General features: G+C 41.0%; 3 protein-coding genes across 4 annotated transcripts in view; 1 reads left to right on the forward strand and 2 right to left on the reverse strand.

Moving 5' to 3' along the window:
- prxl2c (peroxiredoxin like 2C) overlaps window positions 1-469 on the reverse strand; it is a 1,307-nt gene extending 838 nt beyond the window's left edge. Inside the window, exons 1-2 of one of the 2 annotated variants that reach the window (XM_010795214.1) lie at window positions 313-469; window positions 134-225 (exon numbers count right to left, since the gene is read on the reverse strand). In XM_010795214.1, the coding sequence (XP_010793516.1) occupies window positions 134-225; window positions 313-417 (197 nt within the window). In that variant the 5' untranslated portion in view covers window positions 418-469. Of the gene's footprint in view, window positions 1-119; window positions 226-312 lie in introns of both variants that reach the window. The other variant, XM_010795213.1, reaches the window with a different exon arrangement.
- Window positions 1-14,244, forward strand: part of otofa (otoferlin a) — a 934,066-nt gene that overhangs the window by 466,452 nt on the left and 453,370 nt on the right. The window lies entirely within an intron of this gene.
- On the reverse strand, window positions 4,935-12,547 carry fbxl17 (F-box and leucine-rich repeat protein 17). Its single transcript, XM_010795716.1, has 7 exons — window positions 12,279-12,547; window positions 9,805-10,307; window positions 8,670-9,053; window positions 8,351-8,473; window positions 7,868-8,125; window positions 7,553-7,684; window positions 4,935-4,967 (listed from the first exon to the last, which is right to left on the reverse strand). The coding sequence occupies exons 2-7, from the start codon at window positions 10,285-10,287 to the stop codon at window positions 4,935-4,937; spliced, it is 1,413 nt and encodes a 470-aa protein (XP_010794018.1). The 5' UTR covers window positions 10,288-10,307; window positions 12,279-12,547.

Consider the following 14,244-nt stretch of genomic DNA (forward strand, 5'->3'; position numbering starts at 1 on the left):
ACACACACACACACACACACACACACACACACACACACACACACACACACACACAGATATATTTATGTTAATAACATCTTAACATATGCAGTGTTTATTTCCTCATATATTGGATTTACCTGAGTCTGTACATTTCTCCTCTCTCTTCATCCCCAGCTTTTGATAAATGATCCTCTCGGGGTCCACATATATTTCATAAGGATACCCGGTCAGTAAACAGAACGGCTAGAGAGATTAAAAACGAAATCAATATGATATGATGAATGAGTGTGGCATACTGTAAATATGCATGAAAATCACTGAATGAATTACCTCTATATGATGATGAGCAGCCTGGCCAATCACAACCAGTCTAATGGCAGCATCCTGCAAAAAAGGCAACAAAATGTGGAGTTTTCGAAATTGTCTTATAATCATCCAAGCAGGAGCGGACTGGGACTACAAATCAGCCCGGGACTCTCGACCGGCCCACTTCGGTACCGCCGGCCCACCGCGGTACCGCAAGTAAATACCGCTAGTAAATTGTCGACGGGGCCGGTGGAATTGTATTTTCACTGGCCCCACCATTGTAACCACTAGCCCGGAGCATTCGTCCAAAAATGAATATGACTTATAATGAATAAAATTAACACATTTGTTGCAATAGTCATTTATGCACTAACTACATTACTACAACATTTGAATCATCAGTTCTTCCTCATTTTCCTCAATTGTTCATATTTGGTTTATTAAAATAATGATATTGTGGTCATCGTTTAAAAATACGTCTGCTGCTATTATTATGAGTATTATTTGTATAATGCACTTTCTGCCTTCCTGTCATTAGGAATTAGACATGTCATGGCTATGTAATTGATTTGATTAGAACCTTCATTATCCTAAACTGCTGGGACATTTCGCCAATACCTTTATATTGTTTACTCTTCTAATGAAGGTTCTAATCAAATCAATTACATAGCCATGACATGTCTAATTCNCAGAATCAGCACTTTTGAAACAGGGCTGAAACAGAGGGGATTATGGGATGCTACAATTATCTGTTTGGTATTTGGAGCCAAACACTACTTGAGACATGTGTTGTATATATCTGAGACCTATAATATATAGATGAAAAACAGTATAATAGGGGACCTTTAAATTCAAGTATATGATTTGTGCAATTTAAGGCAAGTTTAACCAAATCAGAAAGGAAAATAAATCGCACCCAAAAAACAGTCTAATACAGAAAGCTAAATCTTAAAAGTCAAAGTATTAATCTATGCTATAGATGAGTTTGTACAGTCAACACATTACATTTGGTTCTTTATCCGAAAAAAGGCCGAAATATATATTAAGTTATAATAAACTACGTTTAAATACCACTGCATACAATGGTGTGAAACATTATCAATATTCTCAAATCTAACACAAAATAGTTTACCTTTTATTGCTTGCATACACAAAAGCATAGAAACATGCTGCTAAAACACCATACCACCAGGACCAACTGTAATTGAATATACTGCCGCTACGATTAATTCAAGTGTATGTATAACCACTACTAACCAGTTCCCCAGGCTATACTGTATAGCTGTTAAACAGTTCCACTCCAAAACCCTCACTTCCCTGATCCATCTTCATACTTGTACTGTGAATGCCAGTCTTAGAGGACACTAATAGCAAACAAAGAGTTATATATTTCAGTGGAACTACTACTACTGGAACTACAATTTCTACAAATACTACCTCAAAATAAATGCAGTTATTAACAGCAGAGATTTCCTTGACTGCTGCAGCTGCGCTCTGTTTTTGCCCTGCCAAACAAATACTGTATATTTGGTTTTGGCAATACCCTTGTCATTTATGGCAATCTGTAACTGTTCAACAATAAAGCCAGCTATAGTGGCTGTCCCATCGACATTCACTTGACTTTCTTTTCTTTGTAAATACTTTTATATGAGCCACTCTGGGGATCCAAGTGAGCATCCTGCCACTCCAAGATCTTTTTCTTTTTTTTTCAAAAAGTAATTTCACCTTTGTTATTGATGGAGTCTGGAGAAACTGCCTCATGTTGATGTGGAATCTTTTCCTAGGGTAACTAATGTTGAAAAGAAAACATTGTAGGAAGGTGAAGTATGGCTTTGGAGGCACACTTCACAGGCTCACATTTACAAAGTGCCTTCACTTTCTTCCCTTTAAAACTTGTTTTGTTCTTGGGCAGACGGCAGAGGGAACATATCGACGATGTCTGTGTCTGAGTGCAGCCGGCTGTCCAACTTAAAGTCAGAGCTCATTAATGCATCGGATTACTCTTCAGGCAAAGGACGATCAGCAACCACACACACACTTTCACAAACACACAGCAGCTTTTTGGGGACACAGGTCGATACGGAGGCACTTCAAAAGAGCAATGAGGAGGAGGATATAGGAGAGAGGAATGTGCTGCTAGCTTAGACTACATACTGAGAATGTAAGCAGTGGAACTGGTGAAAACAAAAGTTTAGGAGTATAACTCTTCACTTAGTTTATTGCTTAACAAATTAACTCCATGTCTTTGCTGTAATGAGTTAGACACAGTTTGTTAGACAAGGCTGTGACTAACAACTGATGTCATTTTTTGACCTATAAAAGGTCAGAAAAAAAGCATAATTGAATGCTCATATCACCCAAACCCAAAAGTGAAATATTCAAACAGATTGTCTGGCCAACACTGAAGAGGTAAACATACATGCTTTTTCTGATGGTAGAGATTTCTGTTTGGTCAAATGCCGTATTTCAGTTCCAAAAGGATCTGTCGAGTTCAACAGTAGCATAGTTTATTGTCAGTAAAAGATGACTTAAAGGTTCAGTTTACATTCAGTGCTACTCACTAAAAACACATTGTGTTTATCCTTGAGGCCATTTCCTAACTCCTAAAACATTTGCCAAGTCAATTCTTTAAATATTTTAAATGATGAGTGGTTGTGGCCAAGTGGGCATGAAAACATAGCTACTAGTGTTCAAAAACTACACAGGGTGCTTTAAGGCAGTTAATTCATTTCCAAAATGATTGCAGAGTAGTTTTATTTTAATAAATGTGTTTGTCGTTTCAGATCTAAGAAAGTGCTAACAGCCTTACCAACCTTTCACACAAATGTTTCTTTCACCACGACAGTATCCACAACTAAAATAATGTGAATAAATGTTACAATTTATAAAGAAGATTTTTTAAAAAGAGAGCATATTCAGAAATAGGCAGTGAATACCTAAAGGCAAAAAGATAAGGTAAAAGGAAGGGATGAAAGATACGAAATGGAAAAAGGAAAAAATATATACTTTTCAAAATATGAAATGTTGACAATGCCTAGATATGGCTACCTCCAAACTCTGGGCAAAGACAGACAAAGCAAGCAAAATAAAAATAAATACGTACAGGAAAAACTAAAGAGACTTTGTGATGACTTACTAGCAAGGAATTTCTAGATGGGAGCAGAGCTTTTTCCACAGTCTGACCGACATAATCCAGTGCCATTAGCGGATAAAATGACTAAATACAACACACAACATCTGACATTCAACATCCTGAAAAGTCAAACAACTGACCATGAAGACTGGAAGGGATTGAGGAGATTATTAAGAAGAGATTGACAATTTGTGTGTGCGTGCGTGTGTGTTTGGCTGGTCAGAGGGGTTCTATTTATCTCTAATTACAGTCAAATACACGATCAAAGTTTCCAGAGCAGATTCCCGTGCAGCTGGCAGCTATTCAATTCATCAGTTCCCATGTGTGTGTTATTCCACTGTTTTAACAAGGCACGTGTGTGTTATATTGTGTGTGTTGGTTTATGTCAAAGGGTCTATCCCATAATAACTGACAGCCATCATTATCACTTCCTTTGTCTTTCTAATCCGGCTAATGAAATCTGCTAATGTCAATATACAATTACATCTGTGATTACGTTTGATGGGACCGGTGAGCCTCGCTGCCATTCTCCCTGCCAGAAAAACCTGACCACTGACAAGCCATACTGACAGCCAATCCGAATTGGAGATGAGACTTTTTTCACTGACCATGTCCAAGAAAACACCATTCACTCTGACAGTTCATCTTTTCCACTGTTTCATGCTGTTCCACAGACAAACTCTTCGCCAGAGTAAGAGGGACGTGGTGAAAGCACGGCAGAGAAGCATCTGATTATACATGCAGGGTGGTAATTACACCTAAATTGAGGGCACATGGTAATCTATGTTAGGTCATCTCCAATTCCATTTACATTTCCACATTTTGGACTAATTAAAACTGTAAATAATCAGAGCCTGTGTGTGTGCGTGGGTGAGAATGAGAGAAGGGCAGAGAGAGGGTGTGTAGGTAGACACAATTTCTTTGAGATGAGCCAGTGGAGGAATATTCCCATCACATGCAGGGAAATTAAGTGCACACACTATGATTTTGACAAGACAAGAGAGAAGATAAAGGTTTTTTTATGAGAGAAAGGGGAAAAGAGAGTAGAAAAAGTGCTTCTCGAGCAAAAAATTTGCAGATTGCGATGTGTTTAATTGAAAGGAACATCGGAGCAGCAATATCGACATGGAGGGATGGGTGACAAGAGGTTTTCTCAGAGTACAGCTCGTCCACCAGTTGGTCTATAAAACTGACAGAACTCAGAGGTAAACTTTCAGGGTTGCCTTTCCCCCCTACGGCAAATTGAAGTGAGATGAGGAAAAGGGGAATTTGCTATTCTCGGAGCCTTTGCCCTTCGAGGTGTTGGAAGAGCACAGAATATGAATGTGGGAGAGAGGAAAAAACACTTCAGAAGATGAAAACAAGCATTGAAAGGCAACTGGAGCAATATAACCAGCTCTGGCATAAATACTGGATGATCGCCAATAAAGAATGCAGGTCGATGTCAAAAAGAGCGAGGCTGAGAGACGCTTAAGTCGACCTGCTTTGCACAAAACACACTCTTAGCCTAGGGTTATCTGTAGCCCTGGGCTGATTTGGCCCCCAGCTAACAAGCAATGAAAGAGCAAGTGTCAAATTGTCCCCTGGAAACTACATTTGGAGACACACTAGTCACTCCTGCAGACATTCTCAGCATTTCATTGGCAACTTTCAACAGCCATTTGTTTCAAAAGTCTCCTTAACCTTCATCAACTGTTCACTCACTGCCAAACAAACAGAGCAACATTAGCTTAGTTACTACCAACAATGTCGGTGCAACGATTCCTCGAGGCTTCAAAAGCTTATTCAAGATGTTGCCCCGCCCCCAACAAAAAAAAAAGAAGTTTAACTATCCACAGAGCTGGATAAGGTCTTAAAGCAGAGAAGGACCCTCCAGCAAGGAACTCAAACCACAACCACGGCAACAAGGAGGCCAGTAGGGAAGAAAAAATGTATGTGGGTGTGCACATGACAAAGAAAAAGGCAGAGGCCGAGCCAAAAGACCACACAGAAACATCCTGCAGCGATTCAATTATTCAATTTTAGGAGGAGAAAGATAGAGCAGATCGCAGTGAGTGAAAGGCTCATCCTCATCTGTGATTGATTAAGAGAGACTGGGACAGGATTCCTTATACCGCAAAAACAAGCCAGCAGAGAGGAGAGGAGACGAGACGAGACGAGACGAGAGAAGAAGAGAGGAGAGGAGACGAGAGGAGACGAGAGGAGAGGAGACGAGAGAAGACGAGACGAGAGGAGAGGAGACGAGGGGAGAGAAGAGGAGACGAGAGGAGCTCTTTAACATGTCCCATGACTATGCAATTTATAGCACACTAAAAACCAAAAAGCGCATCTCAATCCTGGATCAACTCATGATGAGAACAAAGGTTCAACGCACACAATGATCCCAGGACTGTTCAAGCTTTGGTTCTTTGCATAAACCTTTCAGTAAGAGCTTTTTCCATGCTGCATCAAACCCTTTTAGTTGGTCTATAAACAGCAGACCCAGAATGAAATAGAATCCTTAAAGTACAAATGGTTGGCACCTTCTACATTTTTCATATGTGATACAAAATTGTTATAACTATTACACGTCTAAAAAAAGCAAGATATGAACCCAAATATTTCAGCTTTTGTGCATATTTCTGAATCTAACAGGGCCAAAACATTCAGCCAAACTCATTACAAGTCTGTCATTATCCACAAGGCAAGACAAATGGTTTGTTTTTCTCCTGAGAAAAAGGAGGATGTAACCTTAGATTTGAAGCTGTCACAGAAAATAAATGGCCACTGTAACAAAAGAAAGGTTTGGGTTGTCTTAAATCCTGCCAAACCTAATGACAATTTTAGGCCAAGCTACCAGAGTGCCTACAGATGAGAATTCCCATCTAAGTTCAGCCCACTTCTCTGCACCCTAATGAGAGGAAGCTAAAATAACTGCAACGATCCCTCGCCTGAAAAATGACTTTCTGAAATGGATAGTGCTGCGCTGAATGTTATCAGCGGCAATATTAATCTCTCACATAGTGGTAATCACTAATTTCAGATACTGTTGAGTTGATGAATGGGGTTTTAATAAACTGAGCTATTGTTAACAACTTAATGCGGACTAATTTATCAAGGTCATAATTACTCATGGACTGCAAAGACACATTAGAAGGGAAAAGTGCAGGAGCATTAGTGAGAAAGGAAGATCTAAATAAAAAGGAAATAGAAACAGACATGCCAAATGACTATTAATGTTCACTTTATGTATCATAATTAGACACTTCATGACAAATAAAGTAACATTTGATCATGATTCAGAGGAGTTGAGCACAACTATCTACAAGCTGGCAGGCTGTTTTTAGAAATGTGGAAAACAGTGACATCAATTGGTAGATTAAAGTAGCATGTCACTTTCTAACTGCTCTTTTTTTAAATAAATATGTTGGGGGGGGGGGGAAGTGAAAAGGCAGTTCTCTCATGCTCATGATGTATAAACAACACCAGCTGTGATAATAATAAGATCAGTCATTACTCTGATTAAAGCATTAGTCAGCAAACACATGTCTGCACACCACCCACATGTTTATCTATAAGAAAACATGTGGGTGGTTTTGATATGTACCAAATATATTCAAGCATTAATACATTTTACAGTGTTTAGTAAGAGAACATCATCCTCTTATTAAACTGCAACTTCCCTAAGGACCTCCAAGTTCTAAGAAGGTCATCATAAAAAAGAAATCCTAATGAAAAATAATAAATCTGTAGGAAAATGTAGATATTGCCTAGTGAACATCAGGCTGGCAATGCATACATTGTAAGAAGCCACATTTTCAGGCTGTACTTGTGAATGACACATTGCGGTATCAAACAGTAAGACATGCAAGAGACAGGGCTCTGACAATATTATAATAACCACTGATCATAGTAGTTACTAGAGCATAGGAATGTTAATGAATAAATATATATAGATATTATATCGAGGTTATAGTAAGAAAACACATATCGCATATCGAGTCATTGCTGAGACCATAGCTTTCCAAGAGACCACATTAAATAATTGCCGACTTCATCTTGACAAAGTCAATGTGGCTCGTGTAAGAGCAGAAGCCACGAGGCAAGCAGGGAGAAAAAGCATGCATATGAACCTGAATGTGTGGGACTCACCAGTTTGTTCTCTTGCAGGTAGAGTCTCTGCAGTTTAGGGCAACCTTTAGCCAAGGCCACCATGCCCTCATTCGTGATACTGTAGCACTGACCAAGGTGGATGTCCTTCAGCTCACTGCAGTGCTCTCCAAGCTGAAAGCCAAAAAGGTCACATTATTGAGAATATTTCAAATTAAATAACATCTTCACCTGAATCACTTTATTGGAGTATTACTTCATTTTTACGTAAGAGTAAACCGAGCATATGAGGCGGGTGTATCACAAGCAGACATTGAAAAGGGAAGTTTGCATTTCCTCATGTCTCTATATCGATACCTTTTTAAGTGCTTCATCTGTCAGTTTGTCCTGGTTGCCCACATGCACCTTCACCAGCAGAGGGCAGTGTGTGGCCAAGGCCGATAGAGACATGTCTCCTAGCTGCTTGCATCGGTATGCTGTGTACTTCTGCAGGCCTGGGCAGTGTGAGGCCAGGGAGGACACGCCGTGGTCATGGACACCTCTGCAGTCAGAGATGTTAATCTCTGTCACATTCTGCCTTCGTGACGCTATCTTCACCAGGAGATCATCATTTACCTGGGGAACACAAGGAGATGATAAACATAAATATTGTTAACTATATGGGTTGACAAGACAGCTATCTATCATGTTGGCAAGAAGGTAAGGCCTCTCCTGCTCAATCACCCCAGGCCAGATTATGAGCTTAATGTCTAAAATGAAAGATAAGAACAATTGAAAAACTAATGAATCACTTGTGAATAGAAAGATTGATGACAAAAATGCATCATTCTGTGTGCTTACTTGTTGTAGGCCACTGAGATCGATTTGCTTCCAGAACTGGAAGTCCAAGCAGAGGTCCCTCCAGTACTTACACACCAGAGAGGCACACAGACAGCGCTCCTTCACTGTCAAGTGAGAGAGCACCTGCAAGGAGAAAAAACAAGATATATAAACACAAGGACAAATCCATTTAGAAAGCACGTTTCCAGTCTAGTAAAAGCTATTCAACAATATTTCAGATAGCGTGGCTAAGTTGTCGTCGTGGTATGTTTGCATTTCTCCTAGCACCCAACCAATGGTACATATTCACAAAACACCTATTTCTTTGATGAACTCTGACCTTAAGCAGGATGGAGGAAGGCAGGTGGTTGATACTTGAGTGATCAGTGGCGTCAGAACTTCTCGCCTGGCAGTCGTCATAATGCTGCAAGCAGCAGGGGGACGAGTCTGAGCTGTGCGGCAGATCAGCATGAAGACCCAACCCGCAGCAGCCATCAGCAGGTGAGGAGGAAGAGGAGGAGGCAGAGGAAGAAGAAGTGGAGGAGGAGGGGAGTGGACAGGTGGGGAGGTGGCAGTGGCCAGTTTCAGAGTTTGAGGCGGCCTCTCCTCCACCTCCTCCTCCCACTCCCCCGTTCTCCAGCACTCCGTCAGGGGCGGCGAAGGCGCAGCGCGGCTGCTTACAGGGGGTGCACCTCTGCACCTCTGAGCACTTCCTCTTACACACCTGCACCCAGAGACACGCACAGATCAGCCAGGTGGAACAGTTACGGCAGGCAAGTCAAGGCACATTGAAGTGTAAAGCCTTTAAATACAATTACAGTGTTTAAGAAACTCCCACCACCCACATTATCAAACGATAACAACAGCACCCTATACCTTGGATATTCAATTAGAACAGAATAAAAGAGGATTAAAAAATGCTGTTGCTTTTGGAGTAAAGTTTGAATAGACTTATATACATACTAGTATGAAAAGTTGGGGCACTGGTCAACAAACCCACTGTAGACGATTTATATATTGTAATGCTCATAAGTCACTTCCAGAACAGTTTTTTCATCTTGTCAAACATATTTTTAACAATTGTTATTTTGTTCATTGTACATGGTAGAACTCATCTGGGTGACAGATTGTTTAATTTAAATAGGTAAACAGTCTCCAATGGGCACTTATGTTTAAACTTTCTGAAATGTTCTTGAGTTAAAGCCCTATGAATAATGAGACTCTTTTCACTACTTTTCATTTTGTATTTGGAATTGTTGTATTTCATTATGTATGTTGCATTGTTGGGGGAGCTCAGGTCAGAAGAATTTCATTGCCATTCCTGCACTGTAGATTTTTGCATATGACAATAAAACCTTTGAATTTGAATCAGCTGTACTGGTAAATCACGGCTGTTTCGGCCCTCTGAACTGATTTGGGTCAATGCTGCATCTTCAGCAGCTACAACATGTGGTGCTGTTGGTGCGGCTCCCTACCATCTCAGTGTGGTCACTGGTGCTGCCAGGCACAGGTAGGGGAATGTTCACAGACACCCCAGCGGATCTGAATAGCGCGGGTGGTGGAATCAGTTTGGCAGGAACAGCTGATAAGAGGCTCCTTCCTTGGCCCTCCCAGATAGCCAGCTCCCGCGGAGACAGCAGGAACTTGGAGCAGTCTTCAGGAGATGTGAGTGTTGCGTATCGCTCGGCAAGCTTCGAGGCAGCTGCTGCTCCGATGCCAACGCCACCCACACCAGGAACACTGATCCCGGTGATGCTGTTGTGACGGCACGCACTGCCGTTGATGCCGGCCTCCAAATGGTCACCTTCGTCGTCAAGACCGCTGCTGTTGCTGTGGACGATGAAGCAGAGCATGCAGGGCAGCTGCAGGAAACAGTTCCTCTTCTTCTTCTTCCTGTGATGCAACTTACGAGTCCTCTTCTTCAGGCGGTAACCATTTTTCGAGAGAAGATGGCCCATATAGATGATTCAAGGAAACTCTAGAACAGACAGGATTCAATTCATTAGTAAATCCATGATTTGGGAATATTCTAAGGACCTTGACAATTAAACTAGTGGTATCATTGTTGGTATCATATTTGTGTCTATACAATACATTCTGGTTTTTTTACCAATTATTACATACTTTGGTATTTTGATGCTTTTAGTTCCCTACTTTGAACCTTGTTTGTGTTTCATTTACCCAAACAAGCATGATATTTAAAACTTGTAAGTGCTTAATGCAGTCTTAAAGGTGGGGTAGGTAATTTTGGAGAAACCAGCTCGAGTGTGCTAGAATTTAAAAATACACAGCCGGAACAAATCTGCCACTTCCTTACAGAGCCCCTCCTCCAACACACACGAACACGCACATGACCAATGAGGGCACGAGATAAGTTTGTGCACAGATGGAAAGCTGACAGGCAGGTAGGCCATCCAGTTATTTTAGCCGGGCCGGCTCAGATGTACTACGGCTTCCACAGATGCCTTTTTTTTATGGATTTTTTGTCAAAGCACTTAAGATGCTTTGCTATCGGGATGTTAAGAGCATTCCATGGAATATAACAAAAAGTGTATCTCGAGCCAGTTTCTCAAACATACCTACCCCACCTTTAACATAATCTTCAATAAATTAAAAACATTACATTCATATATGTGAAAAGAATACAAAAAGAACAACACACAACAACATTTAGGATGGTGCAAAAAAAAGAGCTAAGGTTTAATCAACCCTTCAATCGAGTGGTAGAGGAATCGCTCCTAAACAAAATCTTAATGCTAGCTATTAGCACAAATGTTTGAGTGCATATCACTTGTAAAGGAAGGCCCTGATAAAGTCAAGCTATTCTGCATCACTGTCCTTTGCTAATGTGCTCTTGTCGTTTCTCCTAAAGAGCGAATTTTGCAGTTGAAATGATAGAAAACAAAGTGACAAATTAATTTATTGAAAACAATAGTAATGATTTTCAAAAATAAGTTTGAGTCTGTCCTCCAACACACACGAACACGCACATGACCAATGAGGGCACGAGATAAGTTTGTGCACAGATGGAAAGCTGACAGGCAGGTAGGCTATCCAGTTATTTTAGCCGGGCCGGCTAAAATGATTGGTCGTGCTTTTTACAGTACTACGGCTTCCACAGATGCCTTTTTTTTATGGATTTTTTGTCAAAGCACTTAAGATGCTTTGCTATCGGGATGTTAAGAGCATTCCATGGAATATAACAAAAAGTGTATCTCGAGCCGGTTTCTCAAACTTACCTACCCCACCTTTAACCTTGTCCTACTGAATGTACATTGCACACAAATAAAGACTATGGATACTTTCACTTTCACTACATGGAATAAATAATCCCCTTTCCAACCCATGACTGTAATTATGAACTCTCAATCTGAATGTACACAAGACATAAAATTAGATTAAAAGAAGAGAGGAACGTGGCCTCTTCCTTATATGTGAAGGACCTATCCCCTGTGTGCCTTGGCATATAGTGAAAGAGTTGGGCAAATAACAATATCAACACATGAGGCTCATGAGCACAACACTTTGAAACCGAGCTGTCGAAACCATCCGACCTATATTACTTGTGTTATGAATACATTACTTGTCACACGTTGATTACGCTGTCTACGTCAGAGTAATAAATAACACATTCGTTATTGTAATGCGATGGTCTAGCAAGGAAGTAGCACCGATGCAACGTCTGGTTGCAGCCGAATGAAAAGATGTCAACATTGAACAGGTGGCCATTTGTTTCTCTCACACAGTCACAAACGTTGTACTTGTTGATTCTATTTTACTGCGACAGGTTTATGTTGAACATTATCTCCATCATAGCGATACACTCACGGCCCTAGTTTAGAGCAAACACACGGTTACAGTGCTAACCCAGTTGAGCTTTCTGACAGGCTAGCTTGCTCCATCACTGGATGCTAACTTAGCTGTAGCCATAACATGAAACATGTCTCACCACTTCACACGGTGCTCCCTCACTCCGGACGGTGCTCGCATAATACTGCTATGCTGCACAGCCGAGCTGAGTGCTGACAAGTCCGGGCAGTAGAGACGAGGAGGTGAGAGACCCTGCTACAGAACTAGCGTAGTGTTTATCCACACAGTGCAGCTCTGGCTCTGCTGCTGCTGCTGGAGGACAACACTTCCGCACCGAGAGGGCAGCGCGAAGGAAGCCGACGAGGCCGATTCGTAATTCGTCATGGAGGCTGGATGAAGGGCCTGGAGGGAGAAGTAAATCCCAATGTGACCCAAATTGTATAACCGTGTGTGCGTTATCATAGTTTTACGTTTCAGAATATATATTTTTTGCGTTAATGTTTACATTCTTCCCGGACTATAACTATTTTTCCCCATGTGTCATTGAGAACCCAATCTTGTCGACATTAATTTGATCGCATTCTTTCTTATGTTTCAAATTCATTTAAAGTGTATCTGTGTTAGTGTTAGTGAGATAGATAATTATGCCTTATTCAAGAGTCATTAATTGTTATGGAATGGAGCTTATAGCTAAATATGTCATAACAAATTTGAGAATCGTGTTTTTTATACACGGTCCTTGTTTAATAAGACTATAGCCTATGCCATGACAGTACCACGACCAAAAAACACACAAAACAGCATTATAAACAGCAAGTATGTAAAAGATACATTAAAGTAATAAAAAAAATCACGGTTAGGTGAATATTTCCATAAAAATGTAAGGATGTCACCAGGGTTATCTTGGTTTAGTCTTAAAACGAATTAGCAATAGCATCTAATAATTTAAAAAACTAACATAGTAGCAAATAATATAACATGGATATGAACTACTGTTACTTTGCTTTTCACTTCCCCCCTACTCTTTCCTACTCTTTCCCACTCTCTCTCTCTCTCTTTCTCTCTCTCTCTCCCACACAGACGCGCGCGCACACACCAACACGCACGCACGCACACACACATGCAAATTATGGGCGTGAATTTGCAGCCACCAACTCTTCAAGCCTGAACAGCAACTCCCAAAATAGCAATGCTAGTTCGGGAAGCCTCAGGAAAAAATGGCTGAAGCAATTTCACCAATAATTCGACAAGTAACTATAGAAAACAAGGACATTGGGAGCGTTTCTATCGACTATCATCTTGAAGACGTCGAAGATTGTTTAATTTACAACCGGCATGGAGTCTCCTTTCCGTTCAAGAAATTATATCGAGACAGGAAATCGGTGATAATTTTCGTGCGGGTAGGGGAATAACTTTGTTTGGCTTTATTTTGCTGGTGACTCATAGCCTGCACTGCCTCAGGTAAAATCATGAGAGGCTCAAGTTTATGTTGATTGAGCCTCAAAAGGCATCAAAGTAGGCAACAGTTGAGCATCAGCCTTGCTGGACAGATGCAGCAACAGCTTCCTCTGCTATGAAGGGATGGAGAGCTATAGGTGAAGACAGGGGGATAAACAGTATTAAGGTGCAAGACCAGAGTTTTAAAAAGTAATGTAATATCGCATATCTAGTCTATTTATGTATTACATTTGGTGTCTCTGCAGAATTTCCTGTGCTACAGCTGTAAGGAATATGTGGAGGATTTGAGTAAAATACCTAAAGAAACACTAAAGGTAAGTCCTGATTCACAACTAGTCTACTGGAGGCTATTACTTTGTTGCAAACTTGACATACAAATTATAGTTAATGCCCTATGGTAGCTTGGATGCAGGGGCGGACTGGCCATCGGGACGTTCGGGACGAATCCCGATGGGCCGGTACTGAAGTGGGCCGGTCGGACGATGTGGGCCGGCCGGTAAGGGCTCGACATTATAAATGGCCCGCTGGCCCGGAAGCACTATTTAGACACCCCGGGCCAGCATAACGTACTTTCCACTTGCCCGCTCGGGCCACTAAAAATATTGCTTTAAAAAAAAAAATTGTCCTGTGGTATTGGTATTTTGACT

This window comes from Notothenia coriiceps, unplaced genomic scaffold, assembly GCF_000735185.1.
Source record: "Notothenia coriiceps isolate Sejong01 unplaced genomic scaffold, NC01 NC01_scaffold00037246, whole genome shotgun sequence".
Classification (NCBI taxonomy): domain Eukaryota; kingdom Metazoa; phylum Chordata; class Actinopteri; order Perciformes; family Nototheniidae; genus Notothenia; species Notothenia coriiceps.

Bases quoted from the DNA above. Each gene is read 5' to 3' on its own strand.
- fbxl17 (XM_010795716.1), bottom strand. From the start codon at position 10,287: ATGGGCCATCTTCTCTCGAAAAATGGTTACCGCCTGAAGAAGAGGACT. The intron at 9,054-9,804 runs GTAGGGAGCCGC...CTCTGGGTGCAG, and splicing joins CCAGTGACCACACTGAGATG to GTGTGTAAGAGGAAGTGCTC. The intron at 8,126-8,350 runs GTAAGCACACAG...TGTGTTCCCCAG, and splicing joins ATCTCAGTGGCCTACAACAA to GTAAATGATGATCTCCTGGT.